General features: G+C 35.3%; 1 protein-coding gene across 2 annotated transcripts; it reads left to right on the top strand.

Annotated features, from left to right (window-relative positions):
- LOC109707726 (DUF724 domain-containing protein 1) lies at positions 6,957–11,405 on the top strand. 2 transcript variants are annotated; one of them, XM_020229233.1, is made up of 6 exons: positions 6,957–7,532; positions 8,037–8,465; positions 8,800–9,453; positions 9,562–9,628; positions 9,698–9,787; positions 9,934–11,405. In XM_020229233.1, exons 1-6 carry the CDS (start codon positions 6,963–6,965, stop codon positions 10,890–10,892), a joined length of 2,769 nt encoding a protein of 922 aa, XP_020084822.1. In that variant the 5' UTR covers positions 6,957–6,962; the 3' UTR covers positions 10,893–11,405. The 2 variants fall into 2 exon arrangements, with proteins under 2 accessions (XP_020084822.1, XP_020084820.1); XM_020229231.1 differs by having other exon boundaries at positions 8,779–9,453.

Below are 12,983 nucleotides of genomic sequence, written 5' to 3'. Positions count from 1 at the left end.
CCTACTATATCTATTATATACCGACTCTCAGTACTATAGTGTTTTGTTTTCGATCTTAGTGTGTTCAAACAACGACCACACTATTAAATGATCTAGGGTGATATATGAATTTCTTTAGAATAAAATTTTAGTTTATTTCGATATCGTTTATTAGTAAATAAATTATATCAAAATGACGGTGAAATTAAATAATCTTATAAATTTGAGCATAGGACTTTTAAATTCAAGTCAAGAATGTTAACCTTAATCTATATAGCTTTAAAGTATTTTATCAAAATTTGAAATAATTAGATTCTTTTAACTACATCCGTTAAATCTCCAAACTCGTCAATAATTAGTCATTTGAAATTATTGATGTTGAAAATAGTTTGATCATAAAATAAACTATGTCGAAAAATATAAATTTTATTTCTAGACTTTGAAATCCCATAGATTAGTGTAACGCGTATCATTGATTTGAACCTCTCTAAAATCGACAAACCAACACTATAGTACCACGAGCTCGGTACTACAGTATAGTAGCGCTCACTCTCTCTCATCTCTCTAATATATATATATATAGTTGGACTGGGCTACTATTAGTAGCAAAATTCTATTATATGCTACCAGTTTTTAGCCTTATGAATCAACTCTTTCATCACTTTCCTAATCATTGAGATTAAGTACTATAACCCTGTGGGACACTCAGCCGATAGGGGACCACTCATAACTCTAACTACTAGATATCATCCTGACCATAATTTTCCCAAGAGTTAAAACTTGATAGCAAAAAGCCGTTTTACTATTATATAGTATTCGCAGCCTAATATTTAGTATATATATATATTATATATATATATATATATAATCATATATATATATATATATAAGACTAGGCTACTATATATCTATAGTACCGACGTACCTGTACTATAGTGTTGGTTTTCGATCTTAAGGATGTGTCAATCCGATCCACACCGTAAATTGATTTATGGCTATTTTAAGTTCGTTAGAAATTAAATTTTATATTTTTTCGACATAGTTTACTTATGATCAAACTATTTTCAAAATTCATTTTCAATGCTATATGACGATTTGGGTTTAACGCTAGTTAAAGAATTGTAAATTTCTTCAAATTTGATAGAACATACTTAAACTATATAGATTAAGGTTTAACATTCTTGAATCTCGAATTTAAAAGTCCTATGCTTTCAAATTTTAAAGATTATTCAATTATCCACCGTCTCATTTGATATAATTATATTACTACAGTAAATGATATACGAAAAGAACTTAAAATTTTATCTACCTAAAATTCATATTACCCTAATGCATATTCAGCGTTGTCGATCGTTGATTTGATAACGCCTAAAATCGAAAACAAACACTAATAGTATCAAGCTCGGGTACTATTAGTATAGTTATAGTAACCTAATTATATATATATATATATATATAGAGTTGAGCTATGAACTTTTACAAGTATCCATACTTCTGGTCTCATATTTTAAGCCATGGATTTACTTTTTGATTATTATATAGCCTTTGGATTAAATCATATCTCCACCTACAACCAATAACACCAATCATCTCAACCTCACATCCTCTCCATCCAGCTAAAAACACAAAGTTATCACCCCATGATACTTTAAAGTATTTAGCCCTACTTATACTAATATAATATTATATAATATATATATTATATTATATATCGGTCTACTAACATCTCTTATGAGTTACATCGCCTTTACACGTAATTTATTTTCAATGATAGAGCTTTCGAATCGACGATCTATATCGTTAAACATTATTTAGAGCATTTAAAACTTCTATAAATCAAATTTTATAATTTTTTGACATCATTTACCTTATGATCAAAAGCTCACAAAATTGACAATTTTTAATGGTCGGTATGGGATACTTGCTAGTTTAACGGTTTAAAAGAATTGGAATAGGTTGAATTTTTTATAGAAAATTCTATTCACTACCTAGATAAAGGTTAATAACTCCGATCTTAAATTGAAGGATCCGATCATCTATTTTTAGGACGTCGTTCGATTTTGACCGTTCATTTTATGCCCGTTTGATGGACTTTATTATGATTTCAAAAAATTCCGAAATTTATTTTCTAGAAGTTTCAAATACTTTAGATCATATTTAACGGAGTGGATCGTCGATTCGGAAGCCCCATCATCAAAAATAACTTATGAGTACGAAAAGCCCAATACTCATAAGAGTATAGTAGCCCTACTCTCTCTATATATAGAGCTAGGTTGGTATACTATCGGTAACACGGAGGCTTCAGTGCTACCAAGTTGTTTTTAATGATACGGCTTCCAAATCGACGATCGGCTCTGTTAGACTTGATCTATACTATTGAAAATATTTGGAAACTAAATTTCATAATTTTTCGGCATCATTTACTTATCAAACCAGTAGTATAAAAATGAACGGCTGAAAATAAAAATCTCATAAAAAATGATGATAAAAGACTTGAATTTAAAATCAGAGATACTGATCTTACTCTAAATAGTGAAAAAAAAATTTCTATAAAAATTTCATCAGATTTGGATTGTTTTACACCGTTAAATTCACAAATGCATCACATCTATTATTAAAATTGTCAATTTTGAGACCTTTTAATCACTAGCCAAATGAGGCCGAAAAATTATTAAATTTAGTTTCTAAATACTTTTAATAGTGTAGATCAAGTCTGACGGAGCCGATCGTCGATTTGAAAGCTGCATCATTGAAAATAACTTTGTAGCACGGAAGCCTCCGTGCTACTGATAGTATACCAGCATATATATATATATATAGAGAGAGAGAGAGTCCAGCTATGGTGCATGTAAAAGCACCAAGCACTTAGTGCTTGTAAATTTTTTACTGTTAGATCTACGTCTTTGATCATTTTTACCCGTTAGATTATATTATTCAACCAACCACCGACTCAACCCTAGGGAGCCCACATCATCCTAACCGCACATCCCTTAATCGAAGGGCCGAAAACTTACAAGTACCAATGATTTGGTACTTGTAGATTTTTAGCCATTGGATTAAGAGATATGCGGTTAGGATGATGTGGGCTATATATATATGTTTATATATATAGAGTAAGTCTCATGTACTTTCGAAAGTACGGAGACCTCCGTGCTTGTAACTTGTTTTCGATGATAGAAAATCTAATTCGACCATTGGCTAAGTTAAATATAATCTACCCTATTGGAACTATTTAGAAACCAAATTTTATAATTTTTTGATATCATTTACCAAACGATCAAAGAGTCTCAAAAATGACTATTTTAACGACCGATGTGGCACGATTTTAAGTTCAACGGTGTAGAAGTATCCAAATAAGATGAAAATTTAATAGAAAATTCTACTTAACATCAATAGTAAGACTAATACTTTCGATTTGAAATTTGAGTCCTTTATCACTATTTTTTATGAGATTTTTATTTTCAGCCGTTCATTTTGAGGCTACTCTTTTACTAGACAAACGAAGTCAAAAAATTATGAAATTTGATTTCTAGGTAGTTCCAATAGCTTAGATCATATTTAATGGAACCGATCGCCGAATTGGATGTCCCATTGTTGAAAACAACTTACATGTACGGATGCTTCAGTACTTTCGAATATATATATATATATATAGAGAGAGAGAGAGAGAGAGAGTTGGACTCGGCTACTATTAGTAGCAAAATCTCATTGTTGCTACCAGTTTTTTAGCCTTTGGATAAACTCTTTTCATTATTTCTAACCATTAGATTAAATACTATAACCCAGTGGGGACCCTTGCAACTAGGGGACCACTAAACATACTAACGACTAATCTCATCGCTACCCTACATTTTCTTCAAGGGTTAAAACTGATAGCAGAAAGAGCGTTTACTATTAATAGTATTTTCCAGCTATAATTCTAATAGTTATATATCTATATATATATTGATATATAGTTGGCTAGAATACTATCGATAGCAAACGAGCTCCGTTGCTACCCATTTGTTTTCGATGTAGAGCACTCCAAATCGATGATCGACATGTTATAACATGATTTATACCATTGAAGTGTTTAGAAATCAATTTCAAATCTTTCGAATCATTTGCCTAATGATAAAAGGGGTTCTTCAAGATTTTGATTTTTAATGGTTGATATTGAGTGCGTTTTGCTCGTTTAACAGCGTAAAGATAATCCAAATCAATGAATATTTTGTTAGAAATTCTTTAAACTATTTCTAAAACAAGATCTTACTCTTGATTCTTGATACACAGACTCCTGTTCATCATGTTTTAAGAGACTAATATTTTTTTCAGGTATTCATTTTTGTGTCACTCGGATGATAGAAGAACAATATCGAAAATGCTATATGAAATTTGATTCTAAAACTTCAAGTGTGATAGATCATGTTCAATTGTGCTGATCGCTCGATTTTGGAGGTCCATCATCGAAATAAATAGGTGGCAACGGGGCTCGTTTGCCTATCGATAGTATTCCTTAGCTTAACTTCTCTCTCTACTCTCATTATATATATGTATAATGTATATGTATATGTATATGTATATGTAGAATACATTTATAGTAAAACGCTCTTTTGTGCTATCCAGTTTTTTACCCTTGGATTGAAAAATCTGTAGGCGATCAGATGATATAGCGTTAGAGTTGAGTTGGTCGCCTAGGGTTGAATGGTCCAGCCACTGGGTTTATAGTATTATAGATCAATGGTTAGAAAAATGATAAAGAGTTGATCCAAAGGCGTAGAAAAACTGGTAGCCTAGCAATGAAATTTTGCTACTAATAGTAGTCCAGTCCAAACTCAATATATATATATATATAATATAATATATATATATATATAATTATATATAGTAATATATGAGTAACTCCTTCCCATGCTTTCGAAAGTAGGAGGTTCCGCTCTTGTAAGTTGTTTTTGATGTAGCGACATCGCGATTCGACGATCGGTTCGTTAGGCATAATTTAACTATTAGAAACTATTTAAAACACAATTTCTAATTTTCAATTCATTTACCAAGTGCGATCAAGGGTCTCAAAAATGATATTTTAACGGCGATGTGGCACGTTTTTAAGTTTCAAGTGTAGAAGTATCCAAATTAAATGAAACTTTATTGAAATTCTATTTAACATGCAGAGTAGAATAATACTTCAATTTGAAATTTGAGTCTATTTATCATGTTTTTTATAAGATTTTTATTTTTCAGCCGCTTCATTTTGAGGCTACTCGTTCCTAGGGGGGCAAACGGAATACAAAATATATGAAGTTTGGTTAAGATAGTTCTAATGATAGATCATGGTCTACAGAAACCGATCGCCGAATCGGATGTTCCAATCATCGAAAACAACTTACAACCGCACTGGAGGCCTTCCGTACTTTTCGAAGCATAGAGCCTAGCTCTAATATATATAACTATATATATATATATATAATTATATATTATATATAATTAATATTAGTATATATATAGAGAGAGAGAGAGGAGAGAGAGAGAGAGTCGGCTACTATGCATTAATAGCCACCAACACTTTGTGCTGACCGTTTTCGCACCGTTAGATTACCTTTTTGATCATTTTCATCCGTTAAATCTTACTATTCAAGCAACACCCACTTAACCCTAGGTGGCCACATTTTCTAATATTTTAGCATTTGCGTATGAAAAAGATGTTAGGGTTGAAATGATGGTGGTAGGTGGGTTATAGGTGATGGTAGGTGGAATAGTGTTTGATCAAAGCTATAATAATCAGAAGTGATCCAGCGCTAAAAACTTAGAACCAGCACCAGGAGCGTGGTGCTTTTAAAGTATTCTTAGCTCAATTCTCTCCTCTCTCTCTCTATCTTCTCTCTCTCTCTCTCTTATATATATATAATATAATATAATATCATATTATATATATATTAGTCCGGCGGTGATACTATCATAGCCAAGGGGTTTTAGTGCTATCAAGTTCTCTTCCACCGTAGATTAGTCCCTGTATTCATTTTTACCTGTTAGATTATATAATCACTTTAAGCGCTAGATACTTTTAGAAAGCACCAACCCGCTTGGTGCTTCTAAGTTTCTACGCCCTTCGTCTATTCCTTTTAGTTACTAGAACCTGTTGGATCACACACTATTTCATCTTACGTCACCAACTACCCATCATCTCAACCATTCACACGCTCTCTCATCAATGCTAAAAACTCAAAAGCCCACACACCCTTCATGATGCTTTTGAGAGTATTTTAAGCTCAATCCAATTATTTATTATATATTATAATATACTATATTCTATTATACATATAGTATATATATATATATTTTCTTGGATTAAAAAATGTACGGTTAGGATGATGTGGGCACCCTAGGGTTGAGTAAGTTATTGGTTTAATAGTATAATCTAACGAGTGAAAATAGTCAAAGAATTAAATCTAACGGCGGAAAACTTAATAGCACCAAATGCATGATGCTATCGATAGTATCCCAGCCGGATTATATATATAACTAGGCTGGAATACTATTAATAGCACCAAGCTATTGGTGCTATTAGTTTTTTAACCCTTGGATTGAAAAATATGTGGTTAGAATGATGTGGGCCCTCTAAGATTGAGTGAGTGGTTGATTGAATAGTATAATCTAATAGATAAAAATTCTACCGCTGGAAAACGAGGAATTCTACACTGTCACACTTGCACCACGTCATCAATAACAAGCCAATCACATTCCTTCTTTTTAAACAAAAGTACAATAAAAATACTTTTTTACAATCATGATGGGACATATATTCTTAAATAGATTAATTTGATTGGTTTGTTACGCCACGTCACTAATATACCCGTTGCATTCTAGAATTTTTCCTGGAAAACTCGGTAGCACTTTTTACTGACGCTTATTCTACTTTGGTACGTTTTTTAAAAAAATTGTCCCGTCAACATGGTACGTCGCTCGCTGCCCCCGCTCAGTCTCCACTAAAGTGGTCGCGCATCACGATGCAGCTACATCAACTCTTCCTCTCCTCCTCCTCCGTCGACTCCGCCGTGCTCGCCGACCCATTTTCCAAACTCATGGGGCGCCCCGCGCGGAAGGCGAGCGCCGGCGACTCCAGCGGCGGCGGCGGCAGCGGCGGCGAGGGGTTCCCGGCGGGGGCGAGGGTGGAGGTGCGGAGCCACGACGACGGGTTCCGCGGCGCCTGGTACGAGGCCACCGTGGCCGCGCTCCGCCGCCGGCGCCGGCGCCACCTCCGCTACGTCGTCTCGTACTCCACCCTCGTCTCCGACGCCGACCCCTCCGCCCCGCTCACCGAGGCCGTCGCCTCCGCCCTGGTGCGCCCCAGCCCCCCCTCCGCCTCCGCCTCCGCCTCGTTCGAGCTCCACCAGCTCGTGGAGGCGTTCCACAACGACGGGTGGTGGGCCGGGGTCGTCTCCGCCGTGCGAAACCCTAGCTCCGGGCGCTACGCGGTGTCGTTCCCCAATTCCAGGGAGCTGATCGAGTTCCCCCCCTCCGAGATTCGGCCCCGGATGGAGTGGGTCCGTGGAGAGTGGGTCCCCGCACAAGATCTGGTATTTTTTTTTTATTTTTTTTAAGAAAAAACCCTCACTTCGTTGTAGCTGTTGAATATAAAACACTAGTAAAAACACACAAGATTCATAGCATAAACTTTGGGAGATAAATGGTTATTTTACGTCATTTTATAGATCTTAATCTCTAATCCCCCCCAAATCTCTAGTCTCATTCAATTTTATTTCATTTAATTCACAAATCGTGAAAAGCCGTAGTAGTTATAGGCGTTTGGTCGATTAAAAAGACTAATTTGTTTTTTGTGAAGTTGAAATAAGCTACTCATCTTTTTCTCTTAGAAAAGGACAGTTTTTGGAGAGGGGACCATATTTATTTTTTTTAAAAAAAAAGCTTCTAGTGTGTTTTCTTATGGTCCAATGGGGCCAAAAACTAAACTGAGCTCTATGGCATCTTCTAATTAAATTTGGAAGCTTCAGTTTTTAGTTTCTGCTGGGAAATAGTTGGAGGAATTTTACCAGAAGTTTTTTTCCCCCTTTTTTTTGCAGCAAGTTGGTGTCCCCATGTTCAATGCCAGAGAAAAGGTTGAAGTTAGCCGATATTTAGATAACTTCAGTTTTGCTTGGTTTCCTGCTACTATAGTAAAGGTTATTGGGACCACGAATTTCATAGTCGAATATGAAAATTTGAGAGCATGCGGCGAAGAAGAGTTGCTCACTGAAATCCTAGATGTCCAATACATTCGGCCGGTGCCCTACATTTTCCCCGAGTCGAAGAATTTCGACTTATCTGCGGATGTGGAGGCTTTTTGCAATGGTGGTTGGTCGGCGGGTGTTGTATCGAAGGTTCTTTTTGGGTCGAAGTATGTCGTCAAGATGACAAGGCATGATATCGATGTGGAGATGGAGTTTGATTGTACTCAACTGAGGTTTCGCAGAGAATGGAATGGTAAACAATGGATAGAGTACTCATCTAAGGTATTCTTTTGATTCAATTTGATTTTACACGAATCTTCTGTTGTGAATTTGTATTCGTTTTCCCCTTGTTAATGCTCATCATGGAAACTCCAATCTTGAATTGCCAGGAATATGTTATACAAGTTACTTAAAAGGTTTTAGACCTAGACATTAGAGGATATGCATATTCCAAAATTGTGCCGACCATTTTCATTCTCTTTGGTAAAATGATCTGTAACCTGATGATGCAATGGCATGTGCATTTATAAACAACATCAGCACTAAGATTGTTAAAATTATGCTTGCCTTTGAAAGTTCTTTACTTGTTTACTAGGTTGTTTTTGGCCTGCTTCAGGGTAAAAATGGCAAATCAACTTCAGTTCGCGGAATGCCATCTAAGCGAAGAAAGCAACCTCGTGCCGCCAGAAGATCTCGTCTTCTGACTACACTAAAGACATCAAGTAATGATGTTAGTCAAGTCACACATGAATCTCACTTAACTAATACAGAGATGAAGCGCAACAAGGCTGACGAATGTAGTAATGGCGGTGGTGTTGAGTCGGTTTATTCTAAAAAAAGGTTGAAGAAAGGAAATTTAGAAAGATACAAATTGCGGCCACGGAATTGCTTATCTTCTTCAGGAGATTCAAAGACTCTATCAGACTTGGAGGAGAAAAGTCATTGTGCAATGCGAACGCCTGAATGCTTTCCATCAGAAGGGAATCATTATGAATTACCTGCCTCTGAGAAGACTCCTCCTATTCCCAACATTTCAATGGAATCAAAGCTGGAAAAAATGAACGGCATAAATAAATCATTGATCACAAGGAAAAGTTCCTCAAATCAGAGGTGCAAAGGATCAGCAAATCAGTCAAAGGTATCTGATATAACCCAGGCATCAACTGATCACGAAGCTCAACTTTCGCTCCCTATCGCTGCTTGGAGAGTGAAGGCAAAAAGGAAGATCAATTTTCAGTCTCCAGAGAAACGGAAGAAGACCCCAAATGCAGTAAGATATAACTTATGTATCACTTTTTTAAGAATTACCTTTCGTTACATCTCAATAATTGATTTTAAACTATCCTAATTGTCACCATTTTCTGATGTGCTTGTGCAGACTAAGGCCGGGAGTAGACCTAGGGCTCTTGAAAAGAACTTGAACCATATCCTTAGATCTAAAGAGTGTAAGTAAATATAATTCAAAGATTTGGGTATATGGAAGGCCATACTAACTTCTACTTAACAATTTGCAGCAGGGGATCCAAAACACTCTGGAGAAGCACATGACGACCAAGTCGCTGAAAAACGGCGTAGGATTGAAGACATCAGAGCGTCAAAGAAAGGTCTGTCGTGTTGTGTATCTCATGACTTTCAGCCACTTCTTCTCCATCAAAATAACATTGTGATTTTCTTGATTATGCTGAATGAATATCCTGCCCTGCAAAAACTACATGTTGCTTCTTCGACCATATTATGTTTTTTATTGCAGATTCTGAAGCACATGGTGTTGGCAGCAAGGTTCAGTTCGCTCAACAAGTTGATGATTTAGAAGAAGGATGTACTACACCTCAGAAAGAGTATTTTAGTGAAGGTGACGGCAATCAACTGATACTGAGCCCAACACCCTTGCAGCTGTCATGTTGTTTGCCAAGATTACCTGGTACTGGGGTTGAAAATATCTTTACTTTTGATGCACATGTTCAAAATGCTGGCGATGAAGTGCCCGATGGAGTTCTTTTGTCGTTTAGCAAGGATTCCGTGGAAGAAGTGTGCGGCCCTGATAAATTGCCAAGCGCGAGGATTGTAGTTGCAGATGATAGGGATGCATCAACTTGTGAGACACCCCCTGAGAATATACTTGTTCCGTTTGTGAAAAGCTCATCCATTTGGGAATCAGTAGAGACATTGGAAGTATTTCAAAGAATGCCACAGCAGCCACATTTCCTTCCATTGGATCAGTACTCCTCAGAGTTCCGCGAAGGAATGGCTATAGGTCTTATGGTGTCGTTTGCCAACGTAGTAGCTAGCATGAGCAAGTTAAGTTGTTACGATAGCCTAGCGCTTTTTGAAGAAAAGTTGAAGAGTCTTGGCCCGTTAGAAGCTAACGGATTTGACGTTCGATTCTTGCGGTCTCGTTTGAAGGAGTTAATACGTATAAAAAATGTTCAAATGGATTGTGAGAGAAGAAAAGCAGCCTTGCAGGAGAAGATCATGGAGAAAGGATATGACAACAACCAACTTGATGGATTAATCGGTGCATTGGATGGAGTTATCTCGGAAGTGGAGCGAAACCTCATCATCTTCCGTGAAAAACGAGATTCTCTCGTGACGCAAAGAGAAAGTAATAGTTTGGAAATTTCCAGACTCGAAATGGATGCCCGCAAAGCCGAGGAAGCATATCTCGCAGCTCAGCAGCATTTTAACAGGGCATTAGTTGAGCCATGGTGAAGGTTGAGTAAACTTATCAGGTCATTTTGTCTGCCTTTTTGCTGTAAATATGATTGCAGAAGTAGGATATTCTGCTGCATTTTGGCCGTCTAATCTTCGGTGCACGCAATGTCGATAGCGCGCTGAGATGGTCTATGACTCTTCTTGATGGTTAGGGTAGAGACCTAACTATTAGTGCTTGATATATATATATATATATATATCTAAATGATAACTACACTATAATTAAGAGATATGCTGCTACGTAGTAGTTGATGTAGGTTGTCTAGGAGCAATGTTCCTTGTGAAAGCTGTTGTTCTAGACCTGGACTCTTTTGTCTGATAGTTGTAACTATTAAGCAATGTCGCGGATTTGATTTCTCTTACCGTGTAGAGATTTCTCTTACCGTCTGTAGTTGTGTAAATACTGCTGACTCTGTTGGGGGTAGACTAAATTTCACCTTTTGAGGGAAGTTTTGGTCCTCAACTATTAGGGGTGTGGTTCTTAAATTTTAAGATAAATTTCAACTATCATCTCCATCGCTTTGCACTTTTTTACTTCAGTACCCAGTGGTTTAAAATATATCAATTTAGTATTGATTTTATTTTTTTCTTTTCATCAGCTCATCCGTTAATATTTTATTAAATTATATATAAAAAATTTCATATATTCTACTTAGGTTTATCGAATATTCACTTTAGTATCTTTTAGTTTTAACTTTGTTACTGATTTAAAAATTAGTAAAAGGGATAATAAAAAAAAAAATAAAGTTACAAGATACTAAATTAATACACTTCAAATCACAGGATACTAAAATAAAAAAATATGAAACCACAAGGATTGTATTTGAAGTTTTTTTTAAATTTTAATTTGTTGCTTAAAATTTTTAGATTGTTACAGTTAAATTTCATGGCATAATTTAGTTGACTGAATTCAGATAAGTTACTAATGCAGCGATGATGTAGCAATATTACGATTAATGATGTGACAACAATTAAAATTTTACATTCACTACCACATCAGTAACAATATATTAATATCCAGTCAATTAAATTCGAATTTGATTGGAATAATTTTAAAAATTAAAAAAGAATTTGTAACAAATTAAAGTTGAGGGCAAAAACGTCCTGCAGCTCATAGTATGAGGAGCAAAAGTGCAATCTATCCTTTTTATTTATTTATTTATTTTCTATTTATAGTTCAGAATTTAGTGGGGATTTATCAAATTAATGTTGTTGCCTTAATAGGAATTATTGTTATAACTCACAAGAAGTGACTGCCTTTAATTTATACTCTGTGCTCGATATTCTCTAATTAGGTACCGTTTGGTTCGGATATAAGCAAGAACTAGCTATTACAAAGATAGGTACAAGTATGAGGATAAAAAAAATAGCATTTGGATGAAAATTAGATTGCTCTCGGGGATAAAAAAAATATTAGGTAGTATTATATAGAAAATGAAGGTGTTGGTAGGGATAACCGAGAACTACTATTCTCGGGTAAAAATTAGCGTTTGGGTATAAAGGGGATAAGGGCCTATCCGGCTATCCCTATCCCTATCCCTGAACCAATCAATATCTCATTTTGCTTTCATACGACTACATATGACAAATATCTTTTCTTTTGAAATGTTCTCTCGAATAGCGATCGGATATCAAAGACAGGTTCAAAGCAGTCACCAAATTGCTTACACCATATGGTCTAGACACTAACAGTCGCAAACGAGCTTAATAACTTGAAAATGTGCATACAAAAACAAAAGGAAAGGAAAATAAACAGAACCTGTCGAAATTGAAGGAGTTGAAGGTTCTCGCAGTTGCATGGGTACTAAAACATCTCCACCACCATTAGCAACATAATCTANAAATTTAATAAAAATAATATTTTATAATATTTAAATAAAATTTATTATAAAATTTAATATTTAAATATAAATAATATGTATGAATATAGTACAGTTAATAATTTTATAATAAAAATAATATATTATAATATATAACATATTATATTTATATAATTTAGTTTTAATTTAATTTATAATTTTAATAAAATTTGAAATTAAACATTCGAATAGCACTATTCCATCAAAATGGTGGAATAGTAAATCCCTT

Source organism: Ananas comosus, linkage group 3 (assembly GCF_001540865.1).
Source record: "Ananas comosus cultivar F153 linkage group 3, ASM154086v1, whole genome shotgun sequence".
In the NCBI taxonomy this organism is placed as follows: Eukaryota; Viridiplantae; Streptophyta; class Magnoliopsida; order Poales; family Bromeliaceae; genus Ananas; species Ananas comosus.
This window is presented reverse-complemented; position numbering and strand designations above follow the sequence as displayed.